This window comes from Anopheles bellator, chromosome 2 (genome assembly GCF_943735745.2).
Source record: "Anopheles bellator chromosome 2, idAnoBellAS_SP24_06.2, whole genome shotgun sequence".
In the NCBI taxonomy this organism is placed as follows: domain Eukaryota; kingdom Metazoa; phylum Arthropoda; class Insecta; order Diptera; family Culicidae; genus Anopheles; species Anopheles bellator.
Window position 1 is genome coordinate 66,386,835 of NC_071286.1, and position 26,894 is coordinate 66,413,728.

The window sequence follows — 26,894 nt, forward strand, 5'->3', positions numbered from 1 at the left end:
GCGTGCATTCGGCCGTACGCCGCAGGCCGCACTCGTGGCTCTACTGCCACCGTCTCCACCAGCGCCGCTACTGCTTCCGGCGGCACCACCAGCGGCACCACCGCCACCACCGGATTTGAGCAGAAGAAAGCTGAAATCGTTCCATTTGTCGTTCAGATTCGCGAGCTTCTGGTTGAAGTTCTGTGCCAACGAGATGCCGAGTGCCATCTTCAACCGACCGGTTGAGCCACTGCCGCCGCTGCCGCCGCCACTACTCGCCGGTCCTCCCGCGAACGGTGGCCGCTTCGGTGTCGTCGGTGGTGTAATGATTGAAAGCGAGGACGAAGTTGACAGACGGTTCAGTTTGTGGGTGGTATCGTTGCCACTGCTGTTGGTGCTGTGCAGCAGATGAGTTGGCTGGCTGCGACCACCACCGTAGGCCAGCGGAGACGCGGAACGGGGCACTAGGGCCGAGTGTGGCTGGTGGGCACGTAAAACGATCGGGTCACCTGCTGGACCGATTCCGTGCGAGCTACCAGCACCCGAAGAGGTGAGATTAGGATAGCAGAGAGTGTAGTTGTGTCGCTGATTGGCAGGGCGACCGGAGGCGTCCGTGCCGCCGTTGTTGCTGCTGCCAGTTGCTGTGTGTAGTATAACACCATCGCCGCCACCAGCTGCTGCGCCACTGTCGACGAGCGCCGGATAAGATGCGCTCGTAGCTGGGTGTTGTTGCTGCTGCTGTTGCTGCTGCTGCTGCTGGGGCCTGTTTCTTAATCAATCCCGGTAAATGTAGCTGCAGTTCTTGGGGCTCTCCTGCGGGCTGGGACTGCTGGATGGAGGGGCAGGACTCGAGCTGCTGTTGGACATGACAGGGGAAGAACCGGAGCTGGAATGGTGCGGACTGTCGGAACGATGTTGAGTTACTAAAACGGCAGAGAAAGAAAGAGGTTCAGTCATGGACACGAAGTTGGAGCCCAGTGACGGACACTGCCGTTGCTATACTTTACCCATGCCATGTCGGGGCGGCTGCCGTTTCATGCGACCGAGACTTCTGTTACGAGTGTTTGAGTTAAGGACCTATATAAAAATGCTATTTTTTAATTACTCTTTCATTATCTTTTCACATTCAGGCGAGGTACTGGTGGCCAATCGTGCAACTTTTACTCGAACCGGACCCAGGAAGGTAATAAATATTTACCATATTTTGATTGATTAGTCCCTGGCTGGTCTCAGCCGCCCCGTTTCCGTCTCAAAGGTACACCTGCAACGAAGAGGGTAAAGCGAAACGTGCGTGTCACTGGTATGTCCATGCTCAAAACTAAAGACCCGCACACGAATAGTTTGGGCGATTTTTGTTTAGGCGACATTGCACACGGAGGCCAGGGTTTTTTCGTCAGATTGGCGGCGCTGGGAGCGGGAATGCGGCTCATATGCGATGGTGGCTGGGCTCGGTGAGCGAAATGGTATGGAGGAGCAGATAGAATGAAGCAGAGTACATTGAACAGCAAAACAAAAAAACCAAAATCACGAGCACGATTGGGAAGGTTGGATTAAATTTGAATTAAAAAAGGACGAATTTGGACACTTTAGCAAACTAAACTCTTATACTGTAAAATAATACATTGACCAGTTTTAAAAAGAGAAAGATAAATAAAATAGAATCTTGAGTTTATTGAATGATTTTTATAATGTTCAAATGCCCAACAAAAGGATATCACAGACGGAACGGAGGATCGAATGAACCGAAGAAGCACGAAGTGAACTTTAACCGTTTGGCAATTGGCAAAGAGGCGGATGATGGTGGACAAAACCAAAATTCGGACAAAGGCGGACAATAAAGTGCGGAAGCGAATGAACGTGAGATTGAATGTTGGAAGGTGATGAAACAATCATGCATGAAGCGATAAAAACTGGCTAACGATCAAGCCGCGAAACGAAATTATCATCTTCTTCTGGCCATTTCACGAATTATCGACAGTAAATAAGGAATAGAAAAAAGAGATAACAAGAGCAAAAACAGAGAAACAAGAGCTTAGAAACAACACAAGGGGTGACAAATCCATCGAAGTTTATTAAAGAACCACCAAACAATGGTTCCACCATTGGTTACGACTCACAAAAAAAGGAATACGAACAGTGGAATGTGAGTGTTTGGTTTTGGTGCAATTCAAGAAGCAGAACCAGTGTTAGTGACACGAGTGTCCAAGCACGGGTGGAAGCGATGATGAGAACACGCCGATGACGATGATGGTGATTTAAGGTATCATTCATGAAGATATATAAAAAAGGAACTGTGACGCGTTTCTCTTTGTTTCGCGAGAACACGCCTCACGGAGCACATGAAACGTGACAAAAAACGGAACCACTCGTTGGCGCGTTGGAACCTACTTTTTTGACACTTCTTGTCGTTGAAAATCCGTCACCGCGACGATAATTATCACCCTGTTGGAAATGATGACGGGCGCGCAAGGAGAAAGCAGGACACACCGATGGGGTGGAAAGTGGGCGGATGGAAAACAGAAAGTAGAGCGTGATCAAGAGAGAAAGAGAGAAGAGAGAAGAGAGAAAGAGAGAGAGAGAGAGAGAAAGAGAGAAAAGTTAGGATAAGTTCAGCATCTAATGCTAATGGTGGTGGCGGCGGCAGCAATGTGTCTGTTCGTTTGCGTGTCGTTGTTTTCTGCTCCCAAGGAGTGAAACTGTTTTGCATTTTGGCTCCACATCTCGTCGCTCGATTTGGCCGTACCTCTGTCGACTGTTCCCTAGGCCCCTAGAGGGCACCCGTTAAACAGACCGCCGCGGACTCGAAAGGACGATGAGACGCGCGGAGTGGGCGCGAGTGAATGTTAGCGGCGAGGAAGCGAGCGGAGCGTGCGGTGCTTGGAGGTACCTTCGGAGCGCAAGCACCCCTCGAATGGAGCATCGATTCTTAACGACAGAGGGACGCCGCAAGTGCCCTTGGGGTGTCCGTCCGCGCTGTCCGACTTACCTGGTGCGATCGTAGCGTGCCGAAGTTGTCCCGGCCTCGATAATTATCCCGCGCGTTGTTGTAGCTGTCCGGCTGGAACTAGAAGGGCGTGAGAAAGAAGCACACAGTCAGTACAGTTGCCTAGGCCGTTTCACTGGCCAGGCTCAGGCCATTGAGACGCGTCTCACCTGGAACAGGGTTTCCGAGTTGACGCCATGGTGGTGACCCATCGGCTTTCTTAGCGTATTTTTTGGTGAATGCTGCATCTTGTTCTGACTAGACGGTTGAGGTAATAGCACCGGCTCGGCGTACGTCACTTCTTCGACCTGCGGCAGCAGCTTCGGTTCGGCTTGTATTCTGGAATGTGAAATCAAGAAACGGGGACCCATTATACTTCGCCGCCGCATCGCTTCGTCCAAAGGGTGTGTCCACATACCGATTAACATTCTGACGCTGTTCGAAGTACTCGTACTCGGTGTCCGGGTAGGGCAGATTGTCGTCCTCGTCCTTGTGGCACCGGCGGCCACAGAAGTAGCCGGTAATGAAGCCGACCAGCAGCGCAAAGATGGCCCCCGCCAGCACGGCCATCACGAGCGTCTCCACCGTGTACTGGGCGTTTATCAGATCGGGCGTAATCTGGGGCCCCTTGTCGTTATAGTTTTCCGAGTTGAACTGTATCTTATCGGCCGGCTGATCACGGTACGGTCGCTGCGGATCGTACTCGAAATCTAGGAAGAAATTGGGAAGCAAACATAAAAAAACGACGCACGAAATGTTATTTCATCATTAGTTTTACTGCCGCGCAGCCCGAGGGACAACACAGTGGGGTGGCCCAATGTAAATCAATTATCGAAACAGTGGAACCATGGCAAACAAGTGGCACGTGGTCGTCTGGGGGAGCCGTTTTGTGCTAATCCAGTTGAACTGTTATGCTTATTGTAATTGTGAAGCAATTGAATCTAAAACCAGAGGCCCAGACATAAAGGGGTCCAAAAACGAGAAACCGAAACCGCTTCCGGTGGGCATTTCTTCCAGTCACTTAGGGCTGCTGGTGTGGGATTCGGCCGCAGGATACTGATTCCAGTTTCAGCTCGAAAAACTTGTGCGAAACTTCGATTAGCTGCTGGCCCCGTTGGTGGTTGCACACGACAACGAGCCAGCTTGTATCGGGTCCCCGCCGTTAATGCATCGTGTGTGTCTCGTTTACAAGCGAGTTAAGTGACCGTCCACGAACCACTGGCCGTCTACCACCCTCCCGAGAGCTGCAGTGCAGCCGCCGGAAGGGCGCTTATGTCCTGTCCTGTGCCGACCCATCCCGACACTGAACCGAGCGGTGCTGCGGCCACTAATCCAATTAAGGCTTCGGTGACAAGTTGCTCCTTCTCGGCGACTGTACACGCGCGCGGGCGGTTACACGTACCTCCTCCTCGGTATCCTTGCCGTTCCACCGGGCTTCCGGGATCCTTTGCCATCTTGCCCGACGGGCACGCTGCGTGGTCGCCGGTGGCCACACTCTGGTAGAACATGTTCTCCTCCGACCACCGGGGTGCGCCGTGCGACCGGCACTTGCCTCCGATTTTGTCCCAGGCGCAGTACGGGTCCTGCAGTGCCACGCACTCGCTGGAAAAAGGAAACAAAACATCAAAACGTGCTCCGCCGCCTCTATATCCGTTTCACAATACTGTGGGGTACATTTAACAATTACAAACATTATTTAACAGTAATTATGTAGGCAAATGTTTACGACACACTAAGCTCACTCTAAAATGGGGCTCGCGAATGGCCAGGATGCACCCCACATTAAGCGCCAGTGGGGGAACAGTCGCCGCATGAACCATTAATTACCTGCAGCTTGTTATCTTCTCGCTGCTGCAGCGGTGTAATTTAATCGCCAGCACGGTCGTATCGGTGACTATAATTAATTTTCCGTCATCATAACTTCCGTCCTTTGCCGTGTCTGCGCGTGGCGCGAGTGCGGGCGCATTTTCCGTTGGTGTTGCGCGTCGTGGTTTGATTTGGTTTGTTGTCGTCCATTGTGCGGGTGTTGATTGCAGTTTGGCGTTTGATCGCGCGCGTCGACCGATGATGGACCCGCCCAAAACGAATGAACGTATTTGAGACCATCGCCGGGTGGTGCACGAAAATAGGGAAAAAGGGAGACAAAGATTGAAAGAAAAATACAAAATCAGTAATAATTTATGTACGACACCATATAAATAGCCATAGCTTTTCATCAGACCAGTGATTTTTCTTTAATGGCTGTACGTGCACATTAGTTTGCACTTAGCCTGGTCCAAAATGCACCGAACCGTCCAAAACACCTGCACCGAAATATGCGGTGTAGCTCGAAGTTGGCCACTGGCCTATTTTTGGCAAAAGATTGCCAAAAATACTAGAGGAACGTTTGTTTACTAGAGATGGCTGTTTGCCTTGATGATAAGATTTGGTCACGCGTCACGGTATTTGGTCACGCTTCCGTTCGGATACGGCTTGTTCGGCGGTTCGATGTACGGCTTCCGTACATCGGAGCCAGATTAAAAGCTAACCATAGACAGACGAACGGCTCGGATAACTGTCTGGAACCTTATCTGAGGTGATACGTCAATTGTATCATGATAAAGACTCTTAGCGCTCGAGGATCAAATAAATCCAATCATCGATGAAATCATCGCCAGCGACACGAACTTTGAACAGATTGATTCACATGAATTGATAGCACCCTAAAGGTAATGCGTAGAAGGGTAATAAAGATTGTGATGTGCGCGTGCCACGGAAGGGAGTGCCATTTAACCCACTAATAACTTTGACCAAAAAACTTGGTTCCCAAACCCGACGTTTCTTCTAATGCGCGCCCATGAGTGTTAACGTTACCGAACTAAGTGCAAAAGTACCAATTTCTACAAAAGAGCGTAAAGTATTCAGAGATACAAAACTCGTTTACATTCTCATTGCCCCATTCAAGAAGGAAAAAGGAAACACACAAGAAAAGAACTTCGATCGATTTTGCAGGAACTGTGGCAGGTCCCGAAGCTACCCCCGATAGCGCACCGAACTTCCTCCGTAAACTGTTTTAAAACATGCATCTCCGGGGCCGGGGCAAGTTGGGAAGCTTTCTTAAACGCGCAAGAACCTAAAACTTCCATCGCCCTGAGCCTCTGGCTTCAGGACGTTTGCTCTGTGTCTGCGCCGCTCTGTGTGCTGTCTCGGAGTGTGTATGAGTGTGCCCTGTTTAGCCAGCGCAACTTTTGCTAACGAACTTAGCATAATCACATGCGCACATTGGCCCACACACCCGGACGAACGACGAAAACGAGGAAATAACGAACGGATCAGGAAAAAACGGATCCCCGCTATATCTGCCATCAAGTGCTCGGGCACTGCGCTACCCAACTTTGCTCCAATTACTAGCTAATTATGAGTTCGTTTGTCAGGCTGGCCCCTCCGGACGCGCTGACAAGAAAATCCCGCTAATGGTGCGTGGCGTGTTTGTACGAAAAACCGAAAAGTTGGCTCCCGCAGAGCACCGTCCTTCTTTCTGTCAGCCAGCCCGGCCAGTCGACTACCAGGCCATCCGGTATTGCTTTACCGTTCTCGGTAATGCTGCTCTGCAAGGAGCCCCCCTTCGCCAAGACTGGCCCAACGACAAGCGCCTGGAGGTCCGACCGGCGCAGCACTTTTCTTCTCGGGTTACTCGGGAGCTTAGCCGACGCTGGGCTGGTGGTGGCGCCAGCGTCGAACACTGTCGAAGGCTGGCAAAAAATAGAAATTAAACTCCCAAATGGAAGAAATGTTTCAGTTTCTTAGCCAAACATCAATTAAATTATAAACTAAAGTTTTGTTTGACCGAAGCGGTAATTACTTCGGTCCTTCTCTCCCGTTGGAACTGTTCGCTGGCGACGGTGGCCGTCGCGTAATGACAGGAACCGTAAGCGCAGCTCTTGGTTGCTAGTTGTGCCGTGCCGCGTTATAGCGCACTGGCTCTGCAAACTTGCAGCAGAAGCGAAACTCTATCCCCGAGAGCCCGGGGTGCGCCTTTGATCTTGAGCGAAACGGGAACGATCAGCGGAAAGTGCATGTTTCTTTCCGAAAAGTTTCGATACCAAACTGAGACTACAGCACAACACAAAGGGCGCAATGGTAGTGGCGCACAAGCAGGACTTTTGCTTGGTGTCCCCTCGGGAGAGGGCTTCGAATGTGAAAGTTTCTATTGCATGTTTACAAATATTTATTTGCCCGATTCGAGTGCTGTGTAGTAGTAATTAGAATTTGTCACGCAGGTGGCGACAGAAGTGCGGCCGAGATTCGAATCCGCTCATCCACCTTCCACGGTACCATCTCGGTCAACACGAGTCCTCTGTGTGTCGTATGGGGCGTTGTGTCCCTGTTTTTATCACTACGTGAACCGCAGGATGGGTAATCGATAAACCCAAATCGAGCTCCGGACCGGGGCACGGCCCTAAGAGCTGCACACTGCGGCCGTTCTGTCACTCTGCGGCCCAATCAACGGTAATGAAAGACAAACTCCAGCCCGATCGAACCGATCGACCGACCACCGCCGGCTTTCCATTCCATTTGTCACCCGCAGCAGCAGCAGCAGCAGCAGCATCATTACCGGGCACGTCTCACTGCGTCACTGTCAAACCCGGCCCCAGGTACCTGGGAGCATAACGGATGATACACATCATTAGATTGGAGCGTGTGCACAGAAAAAGGACCTCCGGGACTAACCGGGGCGAACTAAAATTAGAAAAAGGCGTTCATCTTTCCGCGTTGGCCAAAAAAAGGGCTGTGTCTCTATCGCACGCGCACTTTTTCCCGGTTAATGTGTTTTCAACTACTCTCTCTCTCGAGAGAGAGAGAGAGCATAAACGCACACATGTGCGACACGTGAGTCCGTGCCCCGAGGCAAGTGTTCGGATCGATCGATTGTTTCTCGATTTAATCACAGGCAATGCTCCATCTGCCGCCGGTGCTGGGTTTCTTTTCGCCGGGCCAGGGCCACAGTCATATCCGGGTAAGCGACGGATAATCATTATCCTTCCTCCTGGGGGCGGTGGCAGGAATTTTGTTCTAATGTGCGCCGGACGTGAGCATAATGCGTGGTCCGGGTATTGGCCGTCCACCACGATGATTAGGTTGTTGGCATCGGTCCGACAGCCCCAGCATCGAGAACAATCATCATGGCGATGATGATGGTGGTCCGGCCGTCGGCCAGGCCAGGATGTTGGGCTTGCATTTTGCCGGAAACAATTTTCCACCACAAAAAGACGGCTCATCGTCGGTGGAGCAGTCCGATCGGTTGCGAGTGTAGGTATGTGTTTGTGTACGTCCCCCTCCGTTGCATTGTGATCGAGTGGCACATTGGTGCCATTATTGTGTGCCAAGCCGGTTAGGCATCGGAACTGTTTCCCACCAGTCCCCGGGGCCTCTGATCCGATGTCGGGACTGTTTGTGCGCAAGAATCGAATTAACTGCAAAAAACAACAGCGGGAAAATGAGCAACACAGCGGCGCAAGGGTCGGTAGGAATTTTCCACCAAAAACTACCTTGAAAACTCACACAACCCCCCCAGGGGGTTTCGCCGCTAGCCAACGGGCACACTACTGCCTCGTGCCGGAGAACGGCGAACCGTTTACCGGATCGGGCCCCGATGTTTCTTCCGAGCGATCGGATTTAACCGGGCGGATGGGCTCGCCCCGCTGGTTAGCATAGCGTGAAAATTTCAATTCGCAAAGAGGCACAACAGAGAAAACAATTCCGTCCGGGGCCGCCGAAGAAGTCCGGACCACTCGACGACCCTCGAGAGAGTTCGGAAAAGGGAGGAAAATAAATTGGAAAAATGCAAATAGCACACAGGGCGAACGGCTGCTACCGAGAAAGGGTCGTGACCCGATCCACCGGTCACCGGGCGCCCAGGAGTTTGCACATGCTGATGGCGATGATGATGATGATGATGATGGTCAATCCGATGCCCTTCAGCCAATGGCGAGAGCTGGTGGTGATCCACTTTTAAACAGTGCCAGAGCCCAGTTCAAACAGCCCCCAGATCAAACAGAGACCTCTCCCCGATGGGGAGTAGTAGTTCGGACAGCTTTTTTGCCATCGAAAGTGCCAACCCTGCGAGAGGACAACAACGGCGTGGGGTGGGCTGACGGTCCTTACCGTACTGCATGGTGCGGACGATTTCCAGCGTCCGGATCGGCTCGTTCGTCTGCAGTGCATCGATTTCCTCGATGACCACCGACGTAACCTTCTTGTTCGAGTCGGCCGACTCTGCGTTGACCGTTTTCAGGATTTTACCGTGATCTGCCGTGAACGAGACGAAAAACATGAAAGTGAGAATGATCGATGAGGTTTTCTAACCGTGATGAATGGTGTTGGCCAGTCAGATCCGAAGCTCGTTAGCCGTGTCGGCGTGTGTTTAACACAGGTACACATTAATCATTAGTTTGAGGTGAAATAAATCGATAAGCCAAGAGAAACACATTGACCAAAACAAGAAAGCAGATGCAGAGTGTTGCGGTTGAACGAAAGGAAGCAAACTTAAAAGAAGCAAACTTTGTAAACCTTAAAAAAATGAAACATAAACTGACAGTAAATGAGAGATCTCGAACAAGAAACGCGAAAACCAACTACTAACAATGATAAACACAAAAACAATACGTAGAAAACAAGTTTTAAAGTACTCAAATGAACCGGTGTAAAGTGTGTACAAGAGAGAGAAACGAACAAACAATGTACGTTAAAACAAAGAAAACAAAATGCAAAGAGAAAACCAACTGCGATAAACAATATAAAAACCAAACGCGTAGGAAAAGAAAACAATTCTATGCTAATAATTAAGGCCAACACCATATGCTCGGTTCGAACGCAGCACGTTCCCAGCTTACCTGTGCCAACGAAAACGACGTCGTACGTCTTGCCGCCGGGTGTTTTTATTTGCGGATCAACGGCGATGGTGGTGAACCGATACCTGCAAGTTCGCCGAACGGTAAACGGGAAGTGGCATAAGAGGTGTACCTTTTAGTGAAATGGACTCGCAGTATTCGGGCGCGCTCGCATTCGGTAAACTAGTTCGTAAACAGTTCCGCTCTGCCAGGCGCCGCCGCTTTGCCGCCTGTCGCCAGATTATCACACGACACCGGACACAAACCGCGTTCGTCGGCAAAAAAGTGAGCAAATCCGTGGTCAAGGGGCGCGGTCTGCGGTCTGTCCGCTCCTGGCAGGAGACTCCACCCTTTACCGCCCGGGGTGGCTATTTAACGCGCGCCCCAGGTACTACACATACGTCGGGGAAATGGAGCATATTATGTTAAACACTTACATCGTACTGACGCGCGTCAGGAGAGGTGATCCGAAAAATGCGGGCACGGTCTCGTCCATTAGCGAATGGGTCTTTTTGAAGTTGAGCGTCAGATCGGGCAGCGTCCGGGAGTCGTTGTGGCAGGAGCCGGGCCTCGGATCCGGTACCTGGTGCGACGGACAGAAAATAGAGAAGTGAAAAAACGGAACACCACCGGATGAGATCGGTTTGCAGCTTTTGAAACGGGAAGCATCGAGTGCCCGTAGCACCGGTTCTCGCTTCTCCGCAATCGACAGGATAAATATGCACAATCACATACACGCCGTGCCGTGCAAACGGCAAGTGACCAACGGGCCGGAAAGGATATTTCGTTTTATTTTAATTAGAAGCGGATCAGCACACGTTAGCGCTAATTAGTTATCCAACCCGGCCGGCAGCCGCAGCAGCATCAGCGATTCTCAGAGAGAGAGACACGCTGCCAAGTGACAACAAACGGCGTACTGCCAGTGGTGGTGCTGCTGCAAGGATTTACATGACCGAGATTTGATCCAATTAGCGCCAAATTCCGGTGCCCCAGTGCTGGGGAATGCGGGTTGGCTTGGCGTTGGCCCATGCCAACATGGGGCTGCATATGCACAGCAGCGACTCTTTCGTGTGCACTGCGCTCTTGTTTATGCTAATCTCACAACTACTGGCAGTAATTATCAGGTTGGGACTTGGACGAGAAACCAGTCCATGAGTTGGGCGTGAGATGCTATCGAATCGGAATGCTTCGTAAGGAAGCAAAGACACGGCACCAAAAGGATAATTCAACATCATTATCCCTTTTTTTTCTATGAAACTCCATCACGCACACATACAACCACAACCGAGCCTACTGGATACTTACATTGAGCGGGTTAACCGGCAGCCAGTTCGAGTTCAGTCCGCTTTGCTCCTTAAAGTTGCCCTCGAACGTATCGGAGATATCCTGTCGGAAAGGACGGAACGAAAAATAAAACACAAAACACCGTTATCACAACTGGAACCGACCCTCGTTGCAGCAGAAATAAAATTCAAATCAGATTAATTTTTACACTCGTCAGCGAAGTGAGGCGCCCGGAGCGCCATATGCCCCTCCACGGTTTTTGAACCCAATATTGCTTGCTGGGCGGAATATTTCGTAATATCATCTTATTTGGTTTTTTGTTTCCTTGTTTGGGGGACCCGCCGCAAGAATTTTCCGAGTCCGCTTAGGGATTAGCCTTTTCCCGTCGCTAAGTGGACCGTTGGTAGATTAGAAGAAAAAACCGGAAACCCCGGAAGCGACTGAAACTTTCTACTGCAAAACTTGGAGCGCTCAAAATGGAAAAGAACACAACGCGCGTCGCAATGTGGCGCGAAAAAATTAAGTAGATTGCGTTGTGTGCCGTTTGGGGGGGTTTTCGAGGCGAACCCGAATTCCCTGGTGATGATTGTTTCGCGCGAGTACATCGTGGGGGTTAGCTAGATGGGGGCAATGAGAAGTTAGCAGGACAAAGGGGGCCCGTTCCGTATCTTGAAGTTCTAATCTTGAAAACATTCGGCCCTTCCACTCGATACGAAAGTGTGTCAAAGTGCATTTCGGTGCCCAGTAAACGTCAGAGAGTTGCTAGTAAGTGTCCACAAATGAATTCAGTGGGATATCAGTAGCATTAACACGCACACACGGCTGGCCGAGGCGCTGTCGTCATCGTTTCTCGCAATCGGATCCAGATAAGCTTTTGATTAGTTTAACCGAAAACAACCATGAGACGACGTAATCCTGGTTTGTTTCATCAATTGCCTGAGCACGGAATTGGGCACCCACTTTTCACGTAATTGAAAAGCAAACCGTAATCAACGAAAGCGCGGCTTCCTTATTTTTGATTCACCATTCTGGGCCGCTCCGTTTCTGGGATCGAAAATCCCGGGTGGAAACGGCACATCCCTCCCTGGCCATCCATCACAGATGGTTTGGCAATAAAATTTTAAATCCCGTCCATCAATCGTCTAAACGAGCGACAGGTCTCATTAGTGGGGCGCGTCTTGAGCGCTGGGGCACGCGTCGTGCCCCGAAGAAAATCGACGCAATAAAAGCGAAAGGACCTGTGGGCGCGATCGAAATCAATCATCTTTGATAATGTTCCGTCCCCGAGCGGGAGCCGGAGCACGGGATGGGAAACTTAAAATCATGCCGAAAAACGGCAGGACACGTCCAACGAGTCCGAACCCGCGCAGCGCTACCCGGTTCACGGTGCGCTAATGATGATTGAAGCGAGATGTTGAGATTGAAGCGACAAGGACTATGTTTCCAAACCTGGCTCCACCATTAATTTCTTGCGCTCGCCAGTAAGTGGCTTCATTTGGAAAGACCAGACTCTGTCTGTCTCGCTCAAAACCCGAACCCCACCCCAGGTGACCAGATAGGTATTTCATTACCGATTTCTGGTACCTATCGATGTCTAATATTCGGACCACTCCATTTTGCCAATCCAGGTGGGAGCAACATTCAATTACGGCATGGACAGCGCGGGCCCACCAACGAACATAACTCTCCGCTCGGCGCAAAACGGATGTTCGATGGTTCGTAGTAGTGTGTCCGGGCTCGGCACGGTGCATCAAATATTTGATATGCACCGTGCGCGGTGGTCCAAAAATGTTGCTCGCGCTTTACACGAGTGCGCACTTCTCTGCCCGGCTACTGGAGGCTAGAATATGCTGCCGACCACCAGCACACGGTCGGCTAGCCACGCTGGTCTGACTGGTGGAGGGCAACCGAATTATTAAATGCACGAAATGAAAATCGCAATTCGCCAAATTGTTTTATTCGGTCGCCCGCGAACAAGCGAAGTCCGCCAGGGAGTGGCAGACAGCCGTAGCGCATCGAATATTTAGGTTATGCTCGCTCGGCAGCCAGCACATTGGTGTGGTGTAGCGCGAGGTAGGCGCTGGGTTTTGCGGGCCGCGCTTTTTCCCCCCAATCCGTCGGCGTTTGTCGGTCGGCTGGTGACCTACCTGCAGTGAAAATGCACAAATCGCTGAACCGGCAATGGCGTTGGGTGACGTGGAGAACACGCCGTAGATCAGCTTGGAGTTGGCATGCCCGTACCGGCCTTCGACGAGATTGCTGGTGGATTCTGAAAGTGAGAAAAAAGAAGGTGAAAATCGGTCCATCGAATGAGAATGCTGAGAGTGCCATCAATTAGTAGGAGGTGTGTAAAATTCAGTAGACATTGCAAAATTAAATGACTTAGAGCACTCCCAACATGTAACTCGCGGACGATCAAGGACCAAGGATTGTGCCGAAATCCGAAAGACTTTGGAATTAAGCACTGTGGCACACATTTGGCGGATACAAGGCGATAACTTCAACTCCGTCAGAAACTTTGGATAGCAGCACTCTTTGTCTGGTTTCTATGGCAACGTACGTATCCATAGACGAAGCCAGCGTCTGTACATCATTCATTCTGTTCATCATTCGGCACACCAGCTGTGCTTAAAAATGGGGAAAATTTCTTCATTTTTCCACCATTTTGTTCCATTAGTAATTTCCTGCTTTTGGCACCTGATTAAAAAATACTTTGATCGACCATTTGAGAGTTGAAGTATTTATTACATACAATACATACTGGCGTTATTAAAGATTGATCTGCCTAGTACGTGGTTGTAATATGTGAGAAAATTATTCCCAATCTTGTTTAATAATTAATTTATGGTTTTCATGTTCAGTCAGGCTCAACAACACTTTATTTTTTAAGTGATACAGAAGTTTTCTCATTTTTACAGTTCTTAAATTATTTATCTGCGGTCGGCATCAATTAATGGTCGGCCGTCCTGTTGAGTGCACACTTTTCCGCGGCCATTTTGCCTGAAAGGCCCATCGCCGGCCAGGATAGTGGTTTTGTGGAAAATGGTGCAGTTCAATCAGAGAAGCACACATTCTTTCGGCTGTTCCGACTGGGAATCCGAAAAAAGAAATCCCAACACACAGATACAGACACAGTGCCGAAACACTCTGTTGGGAAAACAACTCAAATGAGCTTCGGCTGGAAAAAGGACATCGTCGACGGGTGGCTTTCGCAAAAGTTTCGCAGTCTTTTCACCCACAAGCCACATCGCAAAAGAGTTGCACCCCTCCCGGTGGGCCATTTGTATGGCCGGCCGGGAGAGAAAAGGGTGGAGGCCGTGCCGTGGCTGCCCCCCGGCGGCCAAAGTTGTTGCGAGAATTGATGACGTTCAGCGGTGGGCCTGCAGCGGTGCGAACCTCACACAACACGTTAATGCCGTCCGGTTGCTTTTTTCCCGTTCGGTTCTATTCCGTGGCGTCTTCTGCCGGATGATGCGGCAACATCAGCGGCCACTATCTCAACCTCCAACCAGCGAGCCAGCCCGCCACGAACCAATCGTCCCTTTTTTCCCACCTTCCTTTTGACTTTCTTTTCACTTTTGCTGACTTTTCAATATTTTCCTAGCTAACTATTTTTCAACTGCTGTTGATTCAATTTCCTTCCCCCGTTCGGGAGCGGCCACAGTGCCCCGCTCTTTCCCGGGGGCCGGCCGGTGCAGATGCAATCATCGGGTGCATCGCGCATCATGCTGGGCTGCATCATGCTGTGCGCCATCGAATTTCGAACGGGAATACGTCTTATTTTCGCCCCGCTTTCGGTCGGTCGGTCGGCGGAGAAACTTTTCCTCTCACGTTCAACCCGTGAGGGGAGCCGTGGCCGCGGCGACGGTGGTGGTGCGGTGGTGAAATGTGCACAGCAGCCAGAAGGCAACTCGTTTGGGCCACAAATGGCTTTTGCGTTAGCAACACCACGGAGACATGGCCACGGGGCCGAATAGATTGCTGTTTAAAGTTCTCGCGCCAGCCAATGGAAATCTCTTGCCGCGGCGGTCGGAAAAGTTTGCCCCGGGTTCTATTTATTAAACCGCTGGGACAACTACATAAAATGGTAAAATTTTACCAAAAAGTGCAGTAAGTTATTTCGTGCGGCAGATAAACAAAGTTTGGGAGATTTTTTAAGTTCGTTCTAGAAATGAAACCCATAAAGCTGAGGCCACGGAGAAGGCATTTTTGTGATCGAATTTTAATTGGAAATAGAAAAGTCGGAATCGGAAAGTGGAATTGCCATTGGAAGTCTCATAAAATGAATGCCCAAAACTAAGCTCCCATGTCGACGGGAATGCAGCAAAAGGTGAACTACGAATGGCTTCACTATTTGATTGCACGAACAGACGATTGAAGGCAACAACAGAAAGAAAAGTCCCGGAAAATGGCATAAGCCCCACGAATACTTACGAATTTCGTCGAAATAGAACGGGAAGTCCCCTGGCATGGAGCAGTTAAGGCGCGACTTCAGGTAGGACGTCCAGCGATTCTTCAGCCGGCTCGGGCCACCTTTATCCCACTTGCAGACGCGTGCCACCCGACTAAATATGGCCTGTAGACAGCGAGAGAAAGAAAGAGAAAGAAAGAGAGAGAAAAAGGACACGATAAGTTTTGGGTAATATGCATGAAAAAATAGTCGGGCCAAAGGGAATTTGAGAACAAATAAAATAACGAGCTACGGGCGCGTCGTTTGAAGTGCCAGTGCGCCAAGAGGAATATGAAATACATGCGCGGGCGGCGGGTAATGAAATTATTCTCCACAAAGTTAAAAAGGACGTCGTCCTGACGGCCGCTGTCACCGTGGCCGTACTAGTGACGGAGAAAGAAGCGGCAGGCAGCGAACAGCGCGAAAAACTAGACCCGAAGAAATGCAATAAGCGGAACGAGAGCATCATAACGCGGGGGGTCCTGTTGTCCCGGGGCGGGGGGACAACACACGCGCCCCACCAGCCAGCCCCAGTGTGGCCTACAACACCGGTTGATAATAAGGAAAACCTAATGACGTCCCACGGAAAAATTAGCCGCGCCGAACGGAGCGCCCGGCACTTTAATTAAAGTTATTTCATTATCGTTCGACATGGCCAGCGATGACAACTTCCTCCTGCTGCTGCTGATGCCGGCTGATCGGGAGCGCGTGGTTAGAATGGAAGAAATTGTCCGTGAAATGAAATACTACAGCTCGTGTCCACCTTCGGTGGGTGGATCGCGGGCCATAAACATAGCCGGAAAGGAAAAAATGAACACGGTACTACAACCAAGCCATGAGCCTTACCTTGCCACAGTTGATAAACTCGACAGCCGTCTCGCGGAAGAAGAAGTACACGAAGTCGCCCTGGGTGAACGAGCCGACGAAGTTGGGCGCTGAAATATTTATGAAAGCGATAATGATCAATTTACACCTTTCGTCCCCACTCATTTGGCGATTAATTATTCAGTTTGATACCTCCCCGACAACACAGCGGCCACTATTTGCCTACCACCCCGTGGTGGGTCAGCGCAATGGTCCCGCCCCCGGTTAAACCGGTCATTGGGCGCGTGTTGACAGTTGGACCCCACAGCACTCCAGGGGGGGGGGGGGCGTTATGGGAATTATTATTTACATATTTCCGACCGACACTGACCTCTTCCCTGACGCAACCCAACGCCTCTAATCCTAACAATTTGCTAAATTATTCAAACGGTCCACCAATGGCGCCGATGCTACGCAGCATACACCTAACATGATTGGCAAAGTGGCGAACCTCGCATGGCGAATGAGCCAACTCCAACTAAGCCGCTGGCGAGTGGAATGGCCATTCCTTAGAGGTTCAATATCAAAAAGTGATCAAACTTACTTTGAATTTACGCTGAAACGCCAAGAAAGTATTGCACTAAAGTTAAGATTTAACCTGCTCATTACTTAAGGTCTCGGTTGTGCCCTTCGGTCAGGTCTTCTCGAGGTTTCATCAGGCTTAGCACTCTAACTTCAAATAAAAGTAAGTCCCCAACTAAGCACTGTTGCTTACGGTCAGCATCATAAACAAATAAGTAAATTCGAGTGAACATTCGAGCGATTCGAATCAATTTTCTAACAATTTTTTTTATTGAACTAGCAACTACGAAAGAGTTTTCTCGGGACTCATCAAACCTCGTAGCATCATCCACTCGAGACACGATGTTCGAAGACCAACCCACAATTATCCAGTGTCGTCCGATACGATGGCATGCTCCTATATGGAGGGTGAAGACTTATGAGAGATCAAAGGGCTCATAAGTAGAAATTTGCGAGAAAAATTGCGTTGTCTATGTGTGCACCCCTCTAGTGCCTTCCCGTGTCCGGTCCCCCTCTGGCCGTCGTATAAGACGATGGATTACTTGATTGGAATTATAAATTACAGAAACCTTCACCTGGGTGTGACCTCCCTCCCGGGCGCTACTCACCGTTCAAGCTGAGGCTGTCGTGCTGTTCCGTTTGCAGATGCTCCCGATAGATGATGGGGTCCAGCCCGCTGAAATCGGCCACGGTTCCCGAGTAGAGTTCATTATCTGTGAGTGATAAAATGGAAGGCAGACACAAACAGTAGTTTTTAAATGGAAGCTCCTTTTTTTTGGTGACGACAGAAACAATGCACACCACACACGAGAACAATGAGAACTGAATGCGGTACAAAGGATTTGCAAAATTGATTAACGTTCACGTTTGCGGGGATTGCGCGCAGAATGTGCTCGAAACGTCTCATGAATAATATTGGTCGGAAATATGTATGTACCACTCTCGAAGCATAATATTGTTTTGTTCAAGAACAATAGCAAACGAGAGCGTGTGGGGCTCTCTTTCATGCAGTCCTCTTTTTATCTCGTTTGCTATCCTCCGGTAATAAAGTTTTCCACGTACAAGCCACACACGCAGTGGCACGGTGAAGTCGTTGCTTTATTGCTTTTACGCACGATAAAGCATCGCCCAAGCCGCAAGAACTCATCAAGGTGCTGACGTGGTGCTGCTGCTGCTGCTGCTGCCGCCGAGCCGGGCTAAATTGACTTTTTCCGCTGCGGGTCGTCGATGCAACATCAAAAGAAAATTTTCGACGAAACGATAGATTTTATTAAACCTACCCACCCGCAAACCAGCCCAGCCCGGCCAGCCAGTGCACAGCAAAATCAATGGCGTCCCGAGGCAGAGCCACACACACCCTCGACACGAAACGGCACGGCACGGTAAGGATAATGATTGGGAACCGATTGGGAACGGGAGAAAAACCTTCCCCACCGCACGCTGCTGAAGACGCTGCCACGCGGATTATGCCGAGACATCCCGACGGGAGAGAGTTCAAGTGTCGTAAACTTCTGCGCCCCGAATGATACGCTTACGGGATACGCGATACACCGCACCCACCATAAGCCACCACCACCACCGGAGGGACTTGCTCCGGTGGTGCCCATCAAAGGGAAATCAATCCGCTCCGCGCGCGGATAATGAGATTCCGGCGGGAACAGAAGAGCTCACCACAACTAGCGGTGGCCAGGGTAAACAAGAATTTAACTCACCCGTGCTCCGTTTATCAACTTTACACTTTACGGGGAGTTTATGGATGGGCTCTTGAAGCAGGATTCGTTTGTTCAGTGCACATTCCTTAGTATTCAGTGCACAGTTAGGTCCTTGGTATCGATTGTTCTTTTAGGGTGATTTTCGCTGTTATCAGCGATCCCCGACGATACGTTTGCCATTTTCGAAGCACCCCTCTGCCTTTACCTTTTTGTTCTATCTATAGTAATGTTCTAACGAAAGGCCAAATATGTAAAAATCCAAATCAATCAACGGAGAACATAGAAAGAAAACAAAGAACAGAAAGAACAGGAAGTAAAGATAGAAACAAATGAATGAAAAACAATCGCAAAGCAATCCGCCAAACTAAAGCCATAAATTCTAGTTACGATCGAAACCGAACGGAATCTAGCCTCGTTAGGTGTGCGCGTTTATTCATTCATAACCGCGCTGTGGCCAAAAAGCCATGATCCTCCTCGTGCCGTGCTGGGGATCCGTAAAATGACTCTCTAGGTTGTTCTCCCGAAAAAATTGGGACCTCCCCGGACTCTTGCCAGTGTTTCAGCCGTAAAGAAGCGGAGCGGAATTTTCATCACGGTGCACGGTTGTCCACTGGTGTCCAACGGAAGCACACACATGGCCGACTGCCTCCCAAGAGTGTTGTGTGTGGCTTAGCGGTGCAGTGCATTTGCAATTTAAGCAAACAACATGCAGCAAGAAGAAATGGAAAAAAGCGGAAAGCAGCCGCGAAACGGATGAGAAATCTCCTTTTCCTGACAGCCAATTTTCTGCACACTTTTCACAAAAGTCCGCGCGCGCCCGGCATCTTATGTTTTTCGCTCGAAACTGGAAAGGGCACAAACAACAGTCCCGTGGCGGTACCCGTTACGTGGCAAATTGAGGAAAGCGCAAATATAAAACCAAAACAAGTGCAGCACTTTGCACAGAGCAGGGAAATTGCGGAAATTCTTTCTCCTTGCGGAATAGAGGCACGATGTGCCGCCGTTACGACGACGGTCAGCAGCGTGCCCGAGTGTCGTTTGCCATAGCGATTCGTACTTTGCATCTGCTCCCACCCGGCACACACATAACGAGTCCTTTTTTTACATCATCACACATCCGGTCAAGTCATTACTCGTAAGCCAATTTATGCTGCCAGTTTCCGGTTCGGCAGCAGCAGTTGCCCGGCGTGCTGGTGGGGGGAGGGTGTGGGAACATTTTTTATGTTTCCTGTAACCACCGACACTCCCTTTCTCGCTCTTAACGAGGACCCCGAAAGCTTCCCTGTGGTGGTCCGTGTGGTGTCTTGGCCCCGTCGTTACGTAACGGTTACGTGATTTCCGGTTAGCGACTAATGAAGGAATGGTTTCGCGAGCAGCTGGGTGTCCCGGTCGCATTTGGCACTCACAGCCCTCCCCGTCACAGCTCCCGTCCTTCCGGTGAAACCGGAGGGCAATGATACCTTCACGGCGCGGGGACCAGAACATCTTCGTTTGGTTGGGGGATAAAAAAAACGATGGTCAATACAGTTTCGCTCCGGGTCACACTGCCCGTGGCAGGGAAGGACGAGAAAAAAGAGGCATCCTTCCTGCCCGGCTGCCGGGTGGACATGGAATGCGCTGTCCCGGTACAGGGTGAAATATTTTCAGGTCGAACATACCGCCCCCTGTATCCTGCAGAGCGCGCTACGAAGCGACCGGAACGTGGGATTAAAAGGACGACAACTACTTCTTGCGCGAAGGACTCTCGTCGTAGCGGGACATAAAGAAAAGCGCCAGTTCAAGTGGAAAATACTTGTCCGGCCACGGCAGGACGTGCGTCGCGCGCGCCCAATCCAGCAGACGAGCAGTGACGACGGCGACGACACACCACGGATCAACCAAGATCCAAGGCGAATGATGTATGAGCAACAGCACACACGCCATACCGCACCAGAAGCAAAGTTTGTGCCAAGTGCCATTGTCCCTGGACCGGCGACTGGACCGCCCAGTTTTTGGGGTGCCCGACCGATGCTCGATAATATGTTCGTGACGTGAAACTTCGGGGACGAGCGAAACGAAACAAAAGTGAAAGAAAAACTCGACGGAAAATGTATGCATATTTTTCCACCAACTTGCGCCGCGCCATCCGCCGCCGGTGGGAAGTTGCTGGAATGCGGCGCTGTTGGCCCGGGGCATCCGAAACATCTTTCGGAGACTTTTGTCCGTGGCGGAGACGACCACATCTCACCGACTTGTGACTTGTGCCGCAGTTGGAATGCAGTTGCTATTTTCTTGCCCGTTCCCTGCTCTACAGCTCTACAGGTATGCTTGGGGTCACGACGGTGTGGTCGGTCTCAAGGGGCTTATAGTTTTACGAAGACGCCCTGTTTGTATGAGGATTTGCTATTTTTGCATAGCAGATGGACGGCGAGAGACGGTGAAAGCATAACTCGTCAAAGGTAAATGAAATGGTTGAAATTAAGGACCACTACACGGATGTGCGGCAGATTGACGGAAACATCCAGTTGACGTCGGCTTTCGTCGGTGGAAAAGTTATCGCTGAACGCAGACTAAAGCCTAGCGACTAAAGTTAGTTCGCTGAACCTTTCAAAACGGGAAAGTATTCAAACGTACACCTAATCCAACGCCTTATTCAGAATAATTCAAAAAAAAGTTCAATCATCGACATCCTATCCTTTATAGATTTTTTTCTGGATTTGGATGGATTCTTTTCGTTTAGGTTCTTCTATTTACTAGATAGCTCTTGAATTTGAAGAAACACACTTACCCACGAACACGGCCGTCGAGTTGTGCGTCGGATCGTAGGGGCACATGGCCTGGCCCGGTTTTTCCGATTCCACCGAGTAGTTGTTGCCGTTGATGGAGTATATCCGGCAGAGTGGCCGGAACGCGTTCGTCCCGCAGCTCATCAGGGCCCCTTGCGATGGGACCGCCAGCACTCGGATGTAGTTTTGACAGACGTCCTAAAATTTAATTTCGCAAGGAAACAAACAGAAACAAAAAACGAGTTTATTATTTGGTCAACGGCGCGTAAGGGGTTTTCGCCGGGGCCGCTGTGGAAAGCATACATAAAATGGGTCTCACCCACGGTCCGACAGACCCGCGTTTTGACCGCTGTCTCTGGTGGAGCCGAGATTAGAGCATGGTCGGAGGGAGGTCCCGAAAGAATGCGGGATAAGTTGGACACTTTTCGCCGCCCCGTTTGTATGATTTTGAAAATACAACCAAAATATTATTCTTACGTTTGGGGTGGACAAAAGAAAAGGGAAGATAAAAGCGAACTCCTGTGTGTAGCGCGAGCAATAAAATGAAATCCGAGGGATTATTTTTCCATTTGAATTTCAAATCCGCCCCGGGCGGGTGCCCAACGGCTATATTTTGCAATGTGTGTGTTTTCCATTGAAATTAATAATAAACAAAACGTTTGACCGTTCCCCGCGTCTGTCCGTTTTTTGCTGGTGCACAGTGCCCGTAAGTAAATGCGCTTGTCTAAGCGCCCTGCTCGTCAGCAAACATTAAATCAGCAAATGCCCGAGAAATCCTAGTAACTCGCCCGAGCGACCCCAACAGGGTCCCCGGCCGGGGAAGAAGACTGAAAATATAGCCTCTAAAAAGTTAATCTAAACAACTCTGCTGCCCGCCGCCGACGAGCTGGTGGCACTCCGAGATTGAAAGCTTCCGCTTCCGTTTCGGGACTGCGGAAGACCACGTTCCCAACGGGAGACAGACATCGGCACCAACAGCATCGACGTGCGCACAATTAGTTCTCCGCCATTAGACTTCAAAATTGTTATTTCAAAACTCGTCTCCGGCACGGTACGGCGCAGAGGATATAAATGGTCGCCGGTTGAACTATCTCGGCCCGAAAGGACCTGCCGCAAACGCTCGTTTCATTTCATTGCTCATTTACACAATTAGATGTACCACCACCATTCGCTTGGCTCGGGTTGGCTTTTATCGTGTCCATTTTTATTCGGGGTTGGTTGCAGGTGCAGGATACTGCGGGTTTTTAATTTTGTTAAAAGCATCAACAACTGCTCACGACAGTACTATTAATTTAATCAATGAACCACTTAATATTCGAACAACAGTTGTAAACGGAGGAACAGCTGCAGCAAAAAATCGGAGCGTGGTAAATCAGGTCCGCAATAGGACTCGAACTCGAAATCGAAACCATTTTATAATGAACATAAAAAGAATTAAGCAAAGTTTTAATCCGGAGAGCGTAGGGATCGACCGAAACGGCTGGCGTCTTTGGGCATAGTGTTTGGGCACACAACAAGTATATAAGTAAACAAAAGTGCCCAAATTGCCGTCGGTCACACGATTCAACGGGGCAACATAGGACCGCTGACAGTAGATGAGGGTATTGCGTGTTTTTGCCAAATGTTGACGGGGAAAATCCACGCGGAGTTTGTTGCCCTTTCGAGTAGAAAACGGAGGAAACGCCCTGTCGGAGATAGTCTGCTCGCCGGCATGGCGTACACTGTGTTTCATCACGGCCGTTTGGGACCGTGTTACACGATATCAGAAGCCATTTGCATAGCCAAACCCCGTTAGGCGCGATCGCTCTCTGTCGGGCAAATGTCACACTCCCAGAGCTGACCCCAAACCTTCTCGAATGTCATCTCCGAGAGACAGCCCACTGGTGGGAACCGAAAGTAGCAATAAGGAAGGATAAAAGCCCACTGTATGTTTATGAGCGATTAGTGAAAAATGAAATGCCCATTTATGAAGCAAACTTGGAGCAAACGGCCGGAACAACGGTTGGCAAGATAAGCGAGCTGGTGGGCCGAACAAGGTTCAGAAGCGGGACCAGCGGCTAGATAAGGCGGCATTAACCGATGCCCGGTCGCCAAATATGGGGCTGCCACCCAAAGCTTACCTCGTCTTTGCCCTTCACGATGCACATCTTGATGTCGTCGTCGGAGGAGTACCACGAGAGCCGCGTCAGCTCGGCGAGGTCGTAAATGCTGAGATTGTAGACAATGTTTCTGGAACGGGAAAGCAAACCGGGAAGGGCGTTAGTTCGTTTTTCGGAGTTCGTTTTTGTAAACGATGGGAAGAAAAATAAAACAGCTTTTGGTTAGAAGAGTTCGACGGCGTAGACTAAAGTAATGTTCCGATTGTTCAAACGTTTTAATTCTGACCATTCACCTCAAGTTACGCAGAGCTTTAAAACTGCTCGAAATTGCTCGAATAATGACTCCTTCATAATGTTCTAGGCGGCTTCAATTTTTTTCACACTCCGTAGCATTCGTGGCCGGTAACGTTTCGCTTCAACGTTTATTGTTTCGCAGATTCGTGCGACACGGGTAGCAAACAGAATGTCCTGTAAATAACTGCTAGAGTGTAATATAAATAAGAGCGGCATCGCATTTTACAGGCTCCAGATCCAGCACTATTTTAATCAACGAACGAAACGTGTTCAAATAAACTTTCTGCCCTTGCGCATAAAACGCGCGTGTGCGCAAGGAGAGCGCTAGCGCTAGTGGTTCGTCTTGGTGCGCGACGTCTTGACGCCGTCAGATTGTAGGTTGCCCGATACGGGACAAACGCTCGGTAGCAGGGACCCCTAGTAGCACTCGCCTGCACATATGCCCGCCAGCACGTTTGCAAAACCATTACAATAATGTCACATTCCGTAAGATGGCTACCACGCGTTCTGCCGGACGGAACCAGGACCAGGGTCAAAGGGAACGGGAGCGCGGCACACGGCACGCAGCCCTTCTCCTTCTTCTTCTTGTTCTGCACAACGCAGAACAGCTCATAAGCTGCCAACTTTGTCCTCGGCCGCACGAAACCAGTCCCCACAGACAGCAATTAGGTGTCGTCATAAATTACGTTTATATTCATTACATCAATTTGTAACTGCCATCAGGCTTCATATTCCATTCCGGTGTAACGTCGAAGCACCCGTTCGGTCGCCCGGAGCCGATGATGATGCTGGCTGGGCTGCTGGGAGGGCCGAAAATCCACTACACGCGGCACAGCATCAGGGACTGACAGCGTGTGTCACGTGTGACCGTACTCTGGCCGGGTGTGTGTTGGCTGCAAACTTCAACTTTGTTCCAATGTACCATAAACTCCCATTAGGGTGCCCGGTACTGGTGTGAATAACACACGATGCGGCCCCCACTGTGTCACAATGTGTCGTTCAATTTCAATTAGCAACCATCAAAAAGCGTTCACCAATCACGGAAACCCTGCACAGAGGCTCGGAGGCAGGAATTCAAATGAACCACCATCCGTATCAAATTGCTGTCATTCCGAATTTTGACGCACACTACTCCGAATCGTCGCCCACCGTGCGCCCGCGCGTGTCTTATTCGCGCGAGGAATTTTAACTTTCACAATTAATGTTAATTTACGGGGCCAGCATCTGCGCCACTCAATTCTCGGGCTGTGCTGGAGCTGGGGCGCCGCTGATCTTTCACCAGTCGAGGCGCAGCCGCCCGGCCTGGTGGCCCCTGGTTCGACCCGTCCCGTCCACGACCTGAGGTGTCAACGAAACTGTAAATCAATAACGATCTACCTCCTCTGCATGCGATATTAATTTTAATGTACTGTTTATTAGCGATGCGCGCGCTGCATGCTTGAAGCATATGTGGACGAGGGAACATCATCGACCGAACCCCGGAACGGCTCCAGTGTTCCAGCCCGCCGGTCTATTTATTATTCATACGACCAGGGGCCAGGGTAGCAGGGTTTAATCATTTCCATTCGGTACTTAAAACGATGCCAAATGATAGGGCGCACCCGCAACTTTTGTGGCCACCTCTCGGCTCGGGTTCGGCAATGTCACTCTTGAATGTCCAACGGGTTTCGTTGAGTTAAAAGCCGCAAAAGCAAACTGTCATAAAGTGGTTCCGACACCGACGTAACGACCAAACGACCACCTCACCGGCCGGTAACGACCGGTAATCATTTTTCATGCGCTACTCGCAGCACGTCACCGTCGGGTTCGCCTCGGAAGGCCAACTAATTTATCACACACTGAATTACGGCCACCACCGACCGACTAAGACGGGTGGGTCCTGGCACACCCTCTGGAAGGTGTCCTGGTGTGTCTGCTTTCGTTTGATTTTTCTACCTACTGCCGGCTACGCAAAAACTGGGCACTCGGCCATCAACCACGAAGAAGCACACATATACTACAGACGCTCACTGTCGGTAAATAATCAATCACTTCAGCTCAGTAATACCTCATGAAGCACCCGGCAGAAGGGGCTGAGTGAAGAAACTTGCCTTCTGCCGCTACCGGTGCATCGTCCGTCGGAGGCGGCCGTCTGCTCTACAGCCCTAGTTTCGATCCTGCCGCCCCGAGTGCTGCCATCGTTGGCAACAAGTTCATCCCTGCAACTTTGCCCACTTACAGGACCCCCAGAACCTAACGTGTATCCCCGTTGCGTGTTGTTGCCTCTCGGTGACGCCGGGCTTACACGGTGATGACGGGGCGTCTGATGGTAACGTGCTGATGGCGGGAATGGCGGTGTTGAGGATGCACTTGCGGGCCGTGGCCGCACAAGTAAGCTCTTTCCCGTCACCGGTAGGATGACGATGATGATGCCGGTCATGAACGATGGCCATACTTATTTTACGATCTAAAACGTTCGAGGGCAAGTGAAGCCGGTAGAAAATGGATCTGAACTCCTTCGTGGAAACGTGTGGATTTCCGTTTCCGTCGGCCGAGAAAGCCAACCGTCAAGGGAGCAAAATGGTTTTTCAAGTGCAATTTTATTCATTCATAGATTTTATGTGTGCATTTTTGAACTTTTATTTATGTACCATTCAAATGGAAATCATTGGAAAAAAGGAATAAACTAAAGAACGAAAAGGATCCAAAAAGGAAGTGACAAATACTATTACCTCGTTAGAAACTCGTGCTAAGTAAAGAGGTGAAAAAGCATCAGCTAATGTAGCAAGTGATGCAAAAGGTAGAAAAATCAAACCACACAACCAGAGCAAAGAGTACAAAACATAGGATGAAGAGACATAGAGCAAAAATTCGTAAAGCCCAGAGAACTGTATTAGTTGATAATTGAAGGTACATGTTGTAATTGAATGATTTAACCTAGAGTCAGAAACTCTACATCATGCTAACAAGCACATCGTCCGGTAACGAACTAATCAGTACCAGCATAAAACTGAGCAACAAGCCTTGCGTTCCCCGTTCGATGCCATGAAGCACATGCACAGAAACTGGAGTAGTGGTGCATCCACCCAAGAAA

The 26,894-nt window shown here is 50.1% G+C and overlaps 1 protein-coding gene across 1 annotated transcript in view; it reads right to left on the reverse strand.

The window, feature by feature from the left end:
- Window positions 1-641: 641 nt before the first annotated feature.
- Window positions 642-26,894, reverse strand: part of LOC131212169 (semaphorin-1A) — a 97,586-nt gene continuing 71,333 nt past the window's right edge. The window contains exons 3-20 of the mRNA XM_058205932.1: window positions 23,549-23,657; window positions 21,431-21,626; window positions 17,560-17,664; window positions 16,412-16,500; window positions 15,550-15,691; window positions 13,263-13,384; window positions 11,137-11,217; window positions 10,269-10,414; window positions 9,835-9,917; window positions 9,107-9,250; window positions 4,790-4,901; window positions 4,365-4,564; window positions 3,381-3,672; window positions 3,133-3,301; window positions 2,966-3,043; window positions 2,368-2,421; window positions 987-1,056; window positions 642-902 (exon numbers count right to left, since the gene is read on the reverse strand). Of these exons, the coding sequence (XP_058061915.1) occupies window positions 754-902; window positions 987-1,056; window positions 2,368-2,421; window positions 2,966-3,043; window positions 3,133-3,301; window positions 3,381-3,672; window positions 4,365-4,564; window positions 4,790-4,901; window positions 9,107-9,250; window positions 9,835-9,917; window positions 10,269-10,414; window positions 11,137-11,217; window positions 13,263-13,384; window positions 15,550-15,691; window positions 16,412-16,500; window positions 17,560-17,664; window positions 21,431-21,626; window positions 23,549-23,657 (2,341 nt within the window). The 3' untranslated portion in view covers window positions 642-753. The remainder of the gene's footprint in view (window positions 903-986; window positions 1,057-2,367; window positions 2,422-2,965; window positions 3,044-3,132; window positions 3,302-3,380; window positions 3,673-4,364; window positions 4,565-4,789; window positions 4,902-9,106; window positions 9,251-9,834; window positions 9,918-10,268; window positions 10,415-11,136; window positions 11,218-13,262; window positions 13,385-15,549; window positions 15,692-16,411; window positions 16,501-17,559; window positions 17,665-21,430; window positions 21,627-23,548; window positions 23,658-26,894) is intronic.